Source organism: Etheostoma spectabile, chromosome 19, assembly GCF_008692095.1.
Source record: "Etheostoma spectabile isolate EspeVRDwgs_2016 chromosome 19, UIUC_Espe_1.0, whole genome shotgun sequence".
NCBI classification, from domain to species: domain Eukaryota; kingdom Metazoa; phylum Chordata; class Actinopteri; order Perciformes; family Percidae; genus Etheostoma; species Etheostoma spectabile.
Window position 1 is genome coordinate 15556056 of NC_045751.1, and position 16063 is coordinate 15572118.

The 16063-nt window shown below is 40.2% G+C and overlaps 3 protein-coding genes across 6 annotated transcripts in view; all 3 read right to left on the reverse strand.

Annotated features, from left to right (window-relative positions):
- Positions 1-10193, reverse strand: part of sf1 (splicing factor 1) — a 13877-nt gene extending 3684 nt beyond the window's left edge. For 2 of the 4 annotated variants that reach the window (XM_032544750.1, XM_032544747.1), the window contains exons 1-10: positions 9873-10193; positions 9051-9182; positions 7189-7264; positions 4219-4371; positions 3357-3446; positions 3045-3228; positions 1919-2034; positions 1642-1749; positions 1002-1197; positions 699-921 (exon numbers count right to left, since the gene is read on the reverse strand). In XM_032544750.1, the coding sequence (XP_032400641.1) occupies positions 699-921; positions 1002-1197; positions 1642-1749; positions 1919-2034; positions 3045-3228; positions 3357-3446; positions 4219-4371; positions 7189-7264; positions 9051-9182; positions 9873-10134 (1540 nt within the window). In that variant the 5' untranslated portion in view covers positions 10135-10193. Of the gene's footprint in view, positions 1-698; positions 925-1001; positions 1198-1641; positions 1750-1918; positions 2035-3044; positions 3229-3356; positions 3447-4218; positions 4372-7188; positions 7265-9050; positions 9183-9872 lie in introns of all 4 variants that reach the window. The other 2 variants (XM_032544748.1, XM_032544746.1) reach the window with 1 other exon arrangement.
- Positions 10145-12962, reverse strand: LOC116707429 (RNA-binding protein 4.1-like). Its single transcript, XM_032544755.1, has one exon. It carries the CDS (start codon positions 12900-12902, stop codon positions 12054-12056), a length of 849 nt encoding a protein of 282 aa, XP_032400646.1. The 5' UTR covers positions 12903-12962; the 3' UTR covers positions 10145-12053.
- LOC116707433 (RNA-binding protein 4.1-like) lies at positions 12963-15725 on the reverse strand. The gene is made up of 2 exons (XM_032544759.1): positions 15465-15725; positions 12963-14226 (listed from the first exon to the last, which is right to left on the reverse strand). Exon 2 carries the CDS (start codon positions 14206-14208, stop codon positions 13780-13782), a length of 429 nt encoding a protein of 142 aa, XP_032400650.1. The 5' UTR covers positions 14209-14226; positions 15465-15725; the 3' UTR covers positions 12963-13779.
- Positions 15726-16063: the final 338 nt, after the last annotated feature.

Sequence of the window (16063 nt, forward strand, 5' to 3'; positions counted from 1 at the left end):
TAAAGTATAATCTAATCTAATCTAATTTTATACCTCCACCCCAGGAATAAGTCACAATTACCTGCTGTTTTACTGTTTACTGGCTGGTCCTCCAGTAATTAAAATCTTGTCAGGAGAAACACCCTTATATTTTGAAGGGGATCTTGAGTTTCCATTTATTTTTCTTAAATCAACTCAATGTGAGAATTGACTTGTGTGAAAGTGGAGCAAGTCAAAAGCGCATTTGCTAATGTGATAGATGGAGACATGCCAACACCAACATATTGGCAGATTTGGAAACCAACAGGACAGAAAAAAACAAGCTGTTAGGAGAGCAAGACGCCATGAAAGCTAATCCATTGGTCTGTTGTGTAGTGTAAGCTACAGGTTGGTACCATCAAAAGTCCACCAAATTATCTGACTGCAATGTACAGAAAACTACAACTGGATGACTTTGATAATCAAGGAAACTTACACCTTTGATTTCAGATTGGACTGATTCATGACTCTTACCTCTTATTTTATTATCAATTAGTATTTTAGAAATGTCTCACTCTCTCTGCCTCTCTGTGACCCCCTGGAGAAGCGTTTGGCTTTTATTTTTGGTTCCTGTGCAATGTCCATTAAAGACCAGATTTTATATTCCTGATTTCACCATTACTGGAGGTGCACAGGGACTAGTAAAAACTTCCTAAACCCATGAATGTGACTGCTCTTACCCATAGGGTGTCCGTGAGGTCCAGGACCCTGGCCAATAGGAGGAGGAGGGGGCTGCATCCAGGGGGGAGGCAGGCCATTGGGGTTTGGGGGCATAGGTGGTCCTCCCATGTTGGGCATGGGGGGAGGGTAGTTGTGGGGTCCTCCATGACCACCATGCCCTCCATGCATGCCATGGTAGTTCCTGTTCTCAGTCGGACCAGAGCTCATCCAAGGAGGGCGGTTCTGCTGCACATAAAACATACACCAGTTTAAGAAACTTTTCTACACCAACGGGAGGATGGAATCATGTGTTGCCAACTAACCGGTGGTGGCTGGTTATTGTTGGGTCCTGAGGACCGATGCCCACCGCCTTGGGTGTTGGAGTGTCCTCCACCAGATGTGGGGACAGGAGCTTCTCCTAGCTCAGCCATCAGGGACAGATACTCCTTGTCCATACGAGCCTTATCCTGGGCTGACTGAGGTGGCTCGCCCCCTGTTGCTCTGTGGGCGGCGAATGAGCTACACCAAGCAGAAGAACAAACATTGTTACAAAAAGACTTGTCAGTACATAAACAAATACTATCTACTAATCTCTGGGCACATCCCGATTCAATTCAGAGGCCAACGATTCGATTCTAAACCAATTATCGATGCAACAATTTGAGAATTTTTTGTCTGTGGTTTTTATTTTGTAGTCAATCCATGCTTAGATCATGATATACACACACACATTTTTTTTCCCCTTCTATTTGTGTGTTTTATTGTTTTCCATTATTCAATCCTTTGTCACTCCGTTTCCTGATTTGTACAAAATGAAATTAATTTAAATAATCAATTATTAACTTATCAGAATAGAGCATTGGATTGTTCTAGAGAGAATCGCAATGCATCTAAGAATCGATTTCCCCCCCCATCCCTAACAAATCATTTGATCATTTTGTGAATTGATCTACTGATTATCACCTGGTGTACTTGCAGTCGGAGGAGATGTGGCCTGCTCCACCACACTTTGTACAGAGGGTGGTGTTGGTGATGCTGCGTGGCTCAGAGTTCTGCCAAGGACGAAGGATCCTACAGAGACAAACAGGAACATTCCGTCGTCAGTGGTGCTCTGTAGCTTAGTCAGAACAGAATACTTTCCCCTAAATGTTCCCTCTCCAGCCCATACATTCATCAACAATGATCCACCAACACTGGACTGTGCATTAGGCTCCACCACTGTCAGTCTTGTTACACTGACCTGTTGTCATCTTCCCTCAGGGTGCCATTGAGTCTGGCCAGCTCCCTCAGCTGCATCTTTCGTAGGTCATTCTGATCCTCAGGCGTCTCAATACCTTGCTTCAGAATGTTGCGAATCTGTGGACACACATTTTTCAGCATTTATATTCTATGCATGCAAATGTATCAAATAGTGTTTTTCTTTAACATCAGGAAACAATGACCATCAACTTATAAGTATCACCAATGTTAACATTTTTTCTTTAAAACATACAGGACACAAGCTATATGTGCAGTACACAAGTATTTGGGGTGGGAAAGAGAATTTGCTTTGTTTTTGTCGTATTACTCCATTATTAGCTTCCTTGTAATGCAAACTATCACAGCACAAACATACTGAGGTGTTTTAGAAAAAGTTGTCCAACTGAATCCAGAAAGACTTAATCCAGTCAGCAGGGTTACTTACATAAAAAGGTAACTGCTGTTACTGTTGGGGTAGTGATACTTGTAGCTACACTGTACAGAACGCATGATTCGGTTGTAGCTCTTAATTATAAAATAGATCAGGTAACTTGAGCTTGCTCTAAAATTTGGATGTTTTTGAGTTTTTTTAATCATTAATGGAATGCTTAGATATGCTCTAGAGAACTTCTTCAGTGTGCTTTCAGTTCATGAAACATTTGGGGGCCTAAAGTGTTTGGTTGTACAAGTGTGATAAACTAAAGTGATACGGTGGTAATCAAACAAGACCACGTTGCCTCTGCAGCTTGTTCAACTCCCAGTGAGTCAAGGCAGTGCGGATAGAGCAGTCACACACTTTACATGCTCGCTGCAATATAATGGGATTGTATAATGGCAAACGGAAAGCAGCTGCAGTGTGGTTACATTTCCTCTGAGACGCACGTACAAGCTCCAGTAACAAAGACGCCGTTAAAACTAAAATGTAAAAAGTTAATGAGAGCTACTGGCCGCAAACTCTGCAAAAAATAAACAGCAAGGGTGAAACTACCCTAACATTGTTGAGCCTTGAAAGGCACACTAAATACATATAGAAATGAACTGATAAAGGTCACTTAAGTGTTAAGAGCTGAGCAAAGACGTAAAGTGCAATAGAGTATGATGAATCAGAACAGCTGAGGTGATCTGACCTGCTCCACAGCTTTCTTGACATTCTCCATTGTGTTAGCAGTGACCAGGGCATGCAGAGGCTCATCTTCCCCTGGCAGCATCTGTCCATCCTTCCGGCCTACCTTCCCCTCCTTCACAGAACCTTTACCCCGGATCATGATCTTGGCACAGCACTCCTTCTCAATGTTCTTCAGCGTGTTACCACTGGTGAAACAGACAAGGGAAAAAAGCAAGAAGCCAAGCTCACTTTCAACTGTACTGGCTGTTAACTTACCTGCTTCTGAAAGTATAAAATAATGCAACATGACAGTAATAATATAAGTCCAACTTACCGTGGCCCGATTAGCAGACCAACAAAGTTGATTTCAGGGTACTCATCTTGAGGAATCATAACTTTGTCGTTGACTCTGGTGGCTGGAGGTCTGCAGGAAAGAAACACGAGATAAACATATGCTAAGAGCAACACCTTTCTCCATCTGTTCTGCCAGAACAGCTGAGAAACATCCTGGTCCATCTTTTGGTTTCCAATCGCAGGCTGCAGATCCCCCTGAATAGAATTAGTCCCCGAGTACTAACAAGGACCTGGACATCGTTGTCTAACGTTCTCCACTAAGAACTGGTTGTCTTGCTCCATGCAGATGCCCTAGAAAAATGGCATTTATTGATAGTGGGCAGAGAACAACGGCAACCGAAAGCAGAACTCATGCCAATGCCTTAACGCCACATTTTGTTAAGTTTAGATCAACTAACGTGCAGAATTTGAGACCACTATCAATTTACAGTTGCCGAGTTAATATTAGCCTCTGCTCACAGAAAAATAAATGGGCCTTTTATTTTATATATATTTTTTAATTATTAGCTTCCATGTGATGCAGACTATCACAGCACAAACATAATGAGGTGTTTTAGAGAAAGTTTTTCTTGTGTCCCACTGAAACCAGTCAGCAGGGTTACTTACATAAAAGATAACTGTTGGAGTAGTGATACTTGTAGCTACTCTGCACAATAGGATGCGTGATTTGGTTGGAGCTCTTAATTATAAAATAGATCATGCTCTAAAATTTGAATGTTTTGGGCCTTTTTCATTAATGTAATGCTTAGATATGCTCTAGAAAAAGAGAATGTTATTAACAGACTGTGTATATAGCCCTAAAGAACCCTAATAATTAAAAAATAAATAAATAAATATCATACTTGTAGTCGGCAGGAGGCTTGAAGTCAGGGTTGAGTCCAACCATCTCTGTGATGAGGGAGTGACGCTCCTCCTCAATCTTCTTTCGCGTCCGGTACTCTCGAGTGTTTAACCTTTTGCCCTCGCTGTTGTAGATGGGCTCTGGCGAGGGAGACCTGAAAATGGCAGAAAAAAAAAAGACAAGAAAACATCATCAATACCTTTCTAAAAGTGCAGCTCTGCAGTCAACAATCACACATGCTCACTACAGCTAACCAGGACTTTAAGAATTTTCAGATTTTTATTAGGAATTTTGAATCAGAGGGTACCAACATGTCTTAGAAACAATGTTAAATCTAAAAAACATTGTTTTTGGAAATTTGGATCTACTGAGAGAATTCTCAGATAGACTACATGACTCATGGCCAGTGCAAGAGCAAACTCAAAATGAAAAGAAAATAATGTAGGAACTCTGCACTGACATTTTAAATGCTAGAGTCCATTCTTTTAAACAGTTAAGGGTAAAAGGGGGCAACCAAAGCTGTATAGTGGTAATTAACCCAATACACTGGAGGGGTATCAACCACAAAGCAAAAAAACTATTACATGGCCATAACTAAACCTGCATACAGGATTGTTGGCCTACAAGAAAGGAAAGTTGGGAGGTAAGAAAAAGAAACCAAAGCAAAATTCGCAATCCTAAGCAGAAACGCTGGCTTTGAGAGTTGCTTGGTGTTGGCGTGGCGGAAGAGGTCCGTACCTCCCCTTGGATGCTGAAAACCTGTGTTGCTGCGTTAAGGAGGCTCTGTGCTTGAAAAAGGGTTAGGTTGATGTGGGGTAATTTGGGTTAGAGAAAAGGAATTAAGATTAGATATCCACCTTTTCCTATGCTCTCCCATCAGAGAGCCACTTGTGTCCATGTGATGTGAACAGTGAGAAAAAAATAATTGTTTTTTCCTTTTATGCTTCAAACCTCCAACGGTGACAACCTGAAACACCCCCCAGTTTGTTCTGTCACGTTAGATTGGGGAGTGATTTATAAGAGTGCTGCAGCTCTGCAATCAACTTTTTGGTTGCTGTGGAAATGTCCGATTAAGAAGAGAAACTATATACAGTCTACAGGCAACAGGGACTCTAGCTAACAAAAGGTCAGCTTCACACACTGTTGGGAGCAAGCCACTTCCTGCGGGAACAGATCCTTACTAAGTTATAAGCTGGCCACTGCTTTCCAGAACACATACAATTCTGGCAGTTTTCTTCCAGACCTCAAGAGTCCAGAGGGAAAACTGGAACATGCCCCCCTTCCCTCTGGGTGGAAATGCTTAAAGCCACATTATGGGATAACCAGAGATGATGACCAGCGACAAATCATTTGTTAAGTCTGAACCAGAACCTATTGATCACTGGTATGCTATCACGTAGGCTACAGGCCATGAGCTCAATCACCACTGGCAAAATAATATATATTATTCAGTAAAAAAGTCAGGCAGGGCAATATTAATTGTTGGAATTGTAAGAAATGAACTAAACTTTCCCAAAAGAGCCAATTCAATTTTAACGTTACATCTAAAAAGACATGAAATAATGCTAAAACATAAAGTAAGGTGTTTTGACCCGAACCTGTTTCAGAGGAAAATCTTTACACATTATGAATCATATGTATTTATATATTCACACAGGACTCTACATCACACACAAAAACAAGCAGTGGGTGAAACCATGATGCAGAAATACTAGAAGGATAAACAATTTCACTTAACTGTCAAGTAAAATGAGAAATAACCCAATAAAAGAGGTGCAAATATTCTAGAAGAGCTTTGTTCTGGCAGTTGTTTGCTTAGCTCAGCTGAAATACATCTCATCTCAACTTACACTGACCTATATACAGTGGCATTCATTACCCTCCCCCCTTGCTCCTCTCCACCTTGGACACTATTTCTTACAAAATGATTTACAATTAAATTAGTTGTTTTTTTAATCCAAGATTGAAACACTGCTTTTCCATTACAGCATAATGAAACTGAGATCCTGTAATAGATGGACATTAAAAATGTGTTTGATAAAAAAAAAAGTAAAACACAACACTTATATCAAGAATGGTTGTTTGGTTCAGAGCAAACTTCCTCTGTGAACGAGGATGAGATTTGAATAAAGGGTTGGGGGAAAAAAAAAATCCACAAAGTGGATGTTGAGTTAAGGTTTTAAAGTCAAACTGCTGTTTTCACAGTCAAGAAGGAACTGGAACATTCAATTGTATACATTTGTCATTTTACAGACAATTATTTTGATTTGTTAAAAATTTCAGTTTATGTAAGTTTGCACTTTGGCCCCTTGCTATCATGAAATATTTCTTTAAATTCAATTTTACAAAATGAACAGTACTTCAATCTCATAAATTGAAAAAAATAATAGAATGTGTTTAATTTTGATCTAATTGTTAAGACTGTCATTGTCTTGGGGAAAAATAGGCATATATATCTGATAATACAAAAAGTAGTTGAAGTTCTACAGATTGTTTTGTTAAATCAATGGGAGTGAAATTTTTGCACTCCATGGTACCGTTTTAAATAAACATGTCCAAATGTTTTAAGTCATAACTATGTAGGTAGCCATAAATTGTTTTATAGACCTATGTATAAATTTACCGTTAACAATTCAAAACAAGCTACACATTAATATAAGAAGAGGGCTACAGCTACCAGTAAATACACAATGTATGGTTACTGGTAGAGGAACTGTGAGCAGTGTGAGAGCATTATAAATATATGAATGTAAATCAAGTTCCCGCTAGCACTAGATTTTGACACTATGAAAAATTCAAACATGTTGCCCTTTACTTAGCTAACTAAAAACTACACCTGACTGCTAAAACTAGTAAGAAATCTGAGATTAAGGCTAGAAACCACATATAAACTGAAAATCAACATTTTTCTTCCAAAAAGTCAAGAAGGTAGAGAAAATGTTACTGTTCATGGGTTTAATCTTTTTCCGACCTGTCCTCAGGGTTAACAGGGATTCCCAGGTCTCCTGTACGCAGTTTACGAGTCTGGTCTTCAATCTGCAGTTGGACTGGAAGAATTCAGGTTAGGAAAGAAAAACAAGGATGGAGAGAAATGTGGTTACCACAACAACATCAGAGAGACAACTCTCTGCACATTAGAGCACTGCCTCATTCATTACTGAGGTAAAGACAAAAAGGTGAGTCTGTTAAATAAAAAGTAAAGGGAGATCAAATTAACATGTGGTAAGACTAAAGAATGAAACCACTTACTAATATCTTAGGACATCAGAGGAAAACATTACCCAATAGAAATATGTTCTAGGGATCATTACATTAGCATAAACAGGACTAACCTTTACTCAGACAATGATTAAACACGGCGACATATCAGTAAATATCTAGACCTTGATTCCTATAAATGCCTGCCAAACCAATAATATTTCAAACCTATGATGCATTTTTCTTCACTAAAGAAGACAGGGCTTCACATACTGCAGCATATTGTGTTTAACGGCTTTGGCATTTTAAGGATCGGGTCTAAAAACCACTGATTGGACGATTTGTTTTGCACGTTTCAATAACACAAAAAAAAGGTGATCGTAGTCAATCTTGGCACTCCACAGATCTAACACTGAGGGGCAGCTGTGACCGTGACAATTTAGAAGGCAATGAAAAAAAGAAATTCAGTCATCCCATGCACATTATGAAAGCTGTTATGAAATACCCCCCAAACAGAGATTCACTGCTCACTGAAACAATTACTCTGGATTATAGAGATAAATACAGGCCCCGTAAATTGTGGTTTACAGCAATTTCCTTTTAAAACACTTCCCTTGGATTGTTTAAGGGGATTTTCTGAATGATCAAAGGAAACGATAAATGTGACCAACAGAAGGTGGGCACAAATGGATGTTTACATACCAAGGAAGAACAACCATTACCAATGAGTGAACAGAATCAATAACAATGTCAGTTATTGACAAAAAGCTTCAGAACACCCCGTTGAGGGTCTGTGAAGGCAGTATGTTGGTGCTACACTGCTGCTGGAAGGCATTTGTGCTTGAAAATTGTTTGTTTCATACATGTTTTTACAGGTCAAACTCAGAGCACAATAACAATGATCAAAAGTTTGCCAATTTGCAATGACCACTTAATCAACTGGTAGAGTAATTTAAATATATTGGATGGATTTGCCATTAAAGCAGCATTGCTCACACTTATCCCAATATAAACAGAAGCACACTTTGGCATGTTAGGACATTATGAGTAACGCCTCCATGCACAGGAACAATACTGATGATGTGTAGGGGATCAAGCAAGACAAGTGAGTAGTGACCTGCAGCTCAGGACAGATATCAGCAAGCAGTGGGGTTTAACCATCTATCTCAAACTCTTCTTGCTAATGGGTGCCCACAGGTATGAAAACCATAAGACCACAGAAACACTTGCCACAGCAGAACATCTTTACTTCCATTAAAAGAGAAATAACCTTAATTAACACTTTACATCAAGTTATAATCTTTGCTCATTAGCAATTATTGCTGTCTCAACAGTTGGAGCAAAGTTAGACATTTCCCATTTTGTGTAACAAAGTAATGTCACTGTCAACACACTGAAAACACGAATGAAAGTTTATAGTAAACGCATTATGTGTGGGTGCCCTTTGAGATCTCTAACTGTTGGGAACACCGCAAACAGGACATAAATGTATCATTAATAATGGTATGCAGCATTTAAGAAATTATAACCTAAAACAGATGTAATTGATAGACATATTGAAACAAAATTGCGTTTAGAATTAAAATAATATGGACACCTTAACTATTAAAAGATTTATTTGAATTAAGCATTTACCTATATAGGCTCTCTCTTGATCCCGGGTCAGTCCAGGGGGAATAACAGTGGGCATGCCCGGTATGACTGTCTTCTGATCAGGAGTCTCACTGCTCCAACGACTCCTCTTTCGTGATTTCTTCTGACTGAAATCTACAGAGAGAAACGGGGGGAGATTATTCATGTTGGCTGTAGGTTTAATACGTGTCGTTACGGGATGTACACACTCCAGCGCCACAACATAGCCTTGCTTGTCAAAAGAGGCAACAACAGGAAAAGGTAACGTGAACCACTCACAGGTATATTAGCCACAACAAGACGGACTAATTATAGGAGTACCCGATTTAAGCTAAATCAAGTGTGCCCTTTTGACCAAAAAGTCCATGACGTGATTTAACGTCTAGCGTTAGCTAACGCTAAGTCCATCGTTAACGTTAGTTTCATGTTAAATGAGTTGCCATTAAGGCAGTAACAAGGAACGTTAACCTTGCACTGGTTGTGGTCCAACATTAGTTAACGTTACATTCCTTTATTAACATTAGCTAGCTAGCTACCTTAACGTTTGCGTTTAAAACGTTCATAATCAGTTCAACGTTAAATTAGCCGTTTCGTGAGCAAATTATAACACTGAAAGAGGATAACCCAGGTTAATGCAAATTAGTGAGCTAACGTTACTTACATGTGTTTGCTAACTTGGGTTAGCGGGTCAGTCCCCCATTTTGCACAAGGCCGGGGCTTGATGTGGGGCCTTTGACCCATGTTAGCCTAGCCACATTACCTGGCCAGCGTCAACTCATGCCGCATTAAGGGCTTCTAACGTTAGCGGACGTTCTGTTAACATACCTGGTTTGGCCAGTCCGACCACCGCAGTTGGTTGTTGTGGGACCTGGGGTGAAAAACCTGTCCCAGGAATGAACTGATGTGGTTGCGGAAAAGATGCGCTTGCCATCGCGGGCTGGAAAGCTTGTAGAGAAGGAAATGTTGCGGGCGGCCCCGGTGTTGGCATCAACCCGTTCCCAGCACCAGGCCCAGCGTCAAATCCTCGTTTAGCGCCAATACTAGGGTGCAACTTCCCTAAAGGAGTTGCGTTTGCGCCAGTGGCCATTTTCGTTGTACTCAAATGCCTTAGTGTCCGTCAAACGTCAGTCGACTCGGGTATAAATTTGTTTAAATTAAGAAAATATGTGACAATGTCGGCCACAATCCACCCTCACATTACTTTAATCAAAATGGCGCCCAACGGAAAACCATCCCCCATGACCGTGGGATGATCCGCTGTAGTACAAAGCAGTCCTATTGGCCCCACCAAGCTCCTCCCCATCAGCCGTATTCTACTGGGCAAAGTTTTTTTTTTCAATTAACCTGATTCTGAAAACTGATTGGCTCTTATGGATATCAATCCCCTTATAGTTCTACCCATTTCTAACAAGCACACCCATTACTGAAATGTAATGGCACTGAATATGAACTTTATATTAATAAATATTCCCCAAAAAATAAATTAATAAATGTTCCCAAGTATGCACTCGTATGAAAAACATGTAATATATTCTCTGCTTTTAAAGATTGGATTTCAAAAGTACTTTTATATACCACAAGTACAAATAAAATCCAAACATGAGAATACTTGTTTTTGTAATGGCGTGGCGCATTCAATACAGCTTATCATCAATGATCAAAATTAACCAATTTGAACTTGGTGTTCTATGACAAAAAAGCAGCAGCATTTCTGACAGAGTACCTTAGCTACAGACTTCTAAAAGTGTCATCCATACCTACAATTTTGAATATGAATATATTGGTAAATGTTATTGCTATAATGGACAGTATTAATCAGATTGTGACTAGTGATACCCAAATCAGTAACACGAGTACATGCCAATGTTCTTGTATCTGCGCACTAACCCGCTGTACTGCATGTGTCACCTTATTTTATCATGTCAAGACATCCTACATTTCAGAGTAGATATGTTCCAGGACTAATGTCAACAACACAAGCTGCTGCTATATGTTCATCAAGGTGGTTAACTTACAACTTGACAGACTGTTTTACTTTGCTGTGAATGCCATTTGACAATATAGCAGATGACTTCACAAAACACACAGATCAGTTTTCAGACTTTAGACAAACAGATTTTAATTTTAACCTCGATAGAAACCAAGACAGACAGCAAAGGCAATTAAGGCGATTTTCATAATGAAACTCCAACATATATTCAAGATGTGAGGCCTTATCTTTATCACAGCAAGGGACATCTTTTTAATCTAGGTAATGTGCCTACTGACAAAAAAACAAAAAAAAAAAAACAATTACGCTGCAGCTTGATAAAACGTTCAACTTAACTGCAGGTCCATATTTGGTACAGGTGGGACATCCCACAAGTTAAACAATGTAGGTGATGAAGTATACAGTATTCACATTTGAATGTACACAAACACAAATATACTAAAATGCACAGTTTGAGATGCCGCTAAAAAAAATATTAAAATGAATTAATGTGACTAAGACTCCCCTTTAATAAAACATGCACCAATTTAATTAGTTTCTATTAATTGAGTCTAAATAGTGTATATATCATTTAGCTACTTTTAGAGGGGGAATAATTCAGGTCTTCAGTTTCGTGAATAGACATCAACCAGGTTGTAGATAGACAGTATCGGCACCTAGGCTAAGCCATCTCAGAACTGCACTAATACCACAACATGTAAATAGGACAATGAAAGTGGTCGACTAAGCATTAGTACTGCACTTTGAAGTACCTGGAATGAGATCATAGCATGTGAGGGTATTTAACCATTCACAGTGAAATCTACTTATTGGCTATTATGGTTGGTAAGCTTTATTGTAACCTTGTTCTTACTACCCAAACGCCTCAAGCTCACTGAGGGCTGACTTTTGCTTTTGATATTACCAATAAGATATGATGGCGTTGTTTTTCAGTGATTCCACTGGCACGTAGGCTATCCTATCCACCAAATGTCAGACAACTCTAACCTGGCTGTATGTTACAAGGATTAGTAGGATTAGTATGCATATCGTGCCTGATCAGCGCCGGGATCCCGCGGATGGTCATAGGTAGAACCTCTTGGGGGCGCGGGCACAGGGGAAATGCGCGAACGCTCATATGCGTATCCATCTGCCTCGACAGGGACTCTCCGAATCGGACTCCGGTCACGTGCGTAGTATGAGGAGACTGGGGCTGGTGGAGGAGGAAGGGGAGGGCACTCATATGGGTCGTGGCTAGAGGGGGGCAGACGATCCCTCATTAAAGCTGTGGAGGATGTTGATGGAGCCGGCAAGTGGACAGCGCGACGTTCCTCAAAATAACTGCCTCCGTAAGAATTGGCCCTGTACTTCCCGTAGTAGTCCACGACACCGTACGGATCCCTTTCCTCGTAAGACGACCGTCGCATCGGGTAGGCTGGTACCGCGCCATAGAGTGAGCCGTTGCTCATGTATGCCGCCTCGCTGCCATACACCCGAGCCATGCTATGTTCAGCAACAGCGCTAATGCCTTGACCTGGAACCGGCCCGTATCTCATTGCGCTCTCGTAGCCTGAACCCCTTCTGTACCCTGCCATGCTGCTGCTGTGACCAGAACCACGGGATATACCATGTACAGGAGCATAGCCACCACCGTAATCTGGATCGCCACTGAAGTCCGGATGATAACCCCTGTTGCAAGCACGCCCGTCAAATCTCGAGGCATCGTATCCATCAGACTTTGGCTCTGAGCCGTTTCTGTGGAAGCCATTTTGGTCTAGAGGGCATTCTTTGGACCAGTGGCCTTCCTGCCCGCAACGATAACAACCCGATCTGTCTCCCATTCCCGGCGCAGTACGCAGGCGGCTAGTCGAAAGCTTCACGCTCATCAGTTTGCCTTAAAAAGAAAAGACTCAATAAGGACTTATGTCTGCATTTTTTTCTTAACAACATTTCCTGCCAGGCACACAAAAGTTATTAGCCTGGTAAAAATCTGTGTTATACTCCAATAATAGCAATAAGACATAGCTTGTGATTTGAGCATTAAAAACAGTTATTAAAGCTGAAATCCGTAACTTTCCACACTTTCTTACTTCCCTGCATTGGCAAAAGAGAACTCAAACTATGTTTATACCATAGTAACAATGTCATGGAAGGTTGCACGCAAGATTGTTATTTAAATTAGTTAGTGCTAAAATAAGTCAGCAAAGGCTGACAACTCAAATTATTCTTGTCACGTCTGTGTAGCTACAAGGGTCCACGTGATGAAGATTTCAAGATATGCCCATGTTGCAGAGGTTGCACATGCATCCCACAATCTATGTCCCCCAAAGGCAAACGTATGAACACATCTATGTTCAGAAACAACAATAAGGATAAACAGGACCGCCGCTTTTTGGGTGTTTATCCAGCTCTAAATGGGCCTATATGCAGTTGAGTTTGTTTTGTAAAAATACACATATGGAATGTTTTTCGTTACTAGCAGTATTTAAATTACTGTACTTGCATTGACAAGCAGAACAAGTGGGACCTGACAACTCAATCATAAATTGCAGTAAGTGCCTATTTGTGTTTTATAAGAATCCACCATACCAATAACTATTACCAATGACATTACGGATACCAGCTTTAAAATAGTAAGGGCTGATTTACTTTCTTCAGCTTACCCTGATCCCTTCATCTTTCTCCTTTTACTTACCTGCGGCGCGTCCATAACTTACCAATCAATTCACAAATACGGAATTAAATAAAAAAGTAAACTCCCCATTAATCCCAGCCCAAGAGTTCACCTTTAAAAGCTGTGTTGTCTAACTGATTAATGGCCTCCATGGCATCCTCTATTCGATCCATGTGAACAAAAGCATAGTTTTTTACTATGTCACACTCCAACACAGAGCCAAACTCTTCAAATTTGGCCCTCAGCTCCTGGTTAGTACAAGCAATGTTGCCAACGTGTAGTTTAGTGGATCCTTTTGACTTGCCACGGCTCAATTCTACATTCATAGGCTGGCCGTTAAGCTCATAATGGTGGAGGTTTCTGATGGCTTCTTCCGCCTCCGCTTTGTCATCCATGTGCACAAAGCCAAAGTTCTTGACAATACTGCATTCTCCAATCTTGCCATATTGGGAGAAGAGAGAGCGAAGTTCATCTGATGTGGTGTCTGGCGACAAGTTCCCGATGAATATTTTCACCATTATGGAGCTTCCACGTTACTAAGGGAGGAGAAGAAATCATGAATATTACCACACTTTCATTGAATCCATTGAAACCTTAATCATATGATTACCACACTTCAAAGATAAGTAACGTCCCCTTTTTCCATTTCTACCACTGTTGAACCTAGATTAGCCATTTACCAACACACTAGACAAAATATGCCAATGAAAATAAATATGTAACGATCAAAGGATGATGTTAATTAAGTAGATGGCATCCAGCTGTTGATTATAGGCCTTAAAAATCTCCACAATTTTTTCACCAGTCCAAACGAGGAACACATTACATATTTCCTAAAGACATTGGGTTGACGGGGCATCACAAGTCTCCAAATAATGTTGTAAATTGGGTAACGGATTACCATCCATGCGCATTATTAGCTAGTGCATACCACAGCAAAATGTTGTGGCTGACAATTTGTGATAGAGCTTGATTGTTTGCAGAAAACCAGTGGAATATTTTACAAACGAGTGTAACCTAAGATTGCAACCCTGTTACTATGGGTATAAATCGATGAACATTTTTCACTATATGCTCTTTTCTCAATTTTGTTAACGCAGTTAGGACATTCACCAATAGTTTGTGGCGATGGTGCTGAGGTGGGCTCGTAATAGCAGTTAATAAAGCAAAACGAAGAACATTTTGTGCAAAACACGACGACAATAATTGTTTATGTAACGTTGTCTAGTATCGTTCGTAAAACACATTGTTCGTCTTTGTTAGTAGGCCTTCGTTACCAACAACTCTGAAATGAACCTTACGTGACTTCACAAAGACACTAAAATGTCGCACACCAGTCTCTATCTTTTCTTTTCAAAGCATAACCATGACCACATCTTGTCTCTGCAGCTTAGCTAGCTAATGCGCGTTAACGTTGGCCCACGGATCAGAATTGTGACATAAAAGTTTACAATTAACGCTATAGCTAGCTACATAATTGGACAAGCCTTGGACTTTAGTCGATAGTAAAGTTATTCAACATCGGTCTCCACGTTTAAAGGGAGCTGCCTTAACCAAATATGTTGCGTACGTAAATAAACGTTGTAGCTAACATTGGTCTGCAAATTAGCTTAGCTACCGCATCCATACGTTTGACATCCCGACAGTTTGGGATCGTTTCGTGCTCAATTTGTTATAGGCCTGGGCTACCCAGTAATGTAGTGTACTGGCTAATTTTGTTAGCGAATACACCTTTTTAGACTATATTTTTGTGTGGCAACGTTACATAAATTACCCTTTTAAAGCTGCAATGTGCGTCTAGTCCCTCGGAGAATGAGATGACCACCGTCTACCGACTGGCATTACCAGCTCTTGACACCATGGCAAATACATACATCTAGCTTAGCTTCCCGGTTTGAACATTTAGGGTGGGACTAACGTTACAGCGCCAAGTGCTACATCCATAGAGCTATGCCATCATGTTGGGATGACAGCAAAAATGGGAAACCACGGAGAGAAAATAAGCAAAATGCTATAGTGTCCCACATCAATAATAGTTATAAAAAAAATTAAATAAAAAAAAAGATTGTCACAGTATATTTACTGATACCTGACAAAATAAATTGTATTAGAACAGCCATTTGTTTTCAGAGTAGTTTACAATCACGGCAACTCTTCAAAATAAATATGTATTAAAGATGTCAACTCGTCTAAAAGGTTACAGAAAAGTCTGAAAAATTAAAGGTGTAGTGTAACTATAGTACATTTTGTATTCTTTCTTGTACAAATACTTCTTGGCAACCACTGATCCAGACAAATGTTGCATAGACATTACTGTAGAATTAATAAAGATTCAAACTACCCAGGTAACAGCCTTTTTTAAGTATTATCCCA

Bases quoted from the DNA above. Each gene is read 5' to 3' on its own strand.
- LOC116707429 (XM_032544755.1), bottom strand. From the start codon at position 12,902: ATGAGCGTGAAGCTTTCGACTAGCCGCCTGCGTACTGCGCCGGGAATG.
- LOC116707433 (XM_032544759.1), bottom strand. From the start codon at position 14,208: ATGGTGAAAATATTCATCGGGAACTTGTCGCCAGACACCACATCAGAT.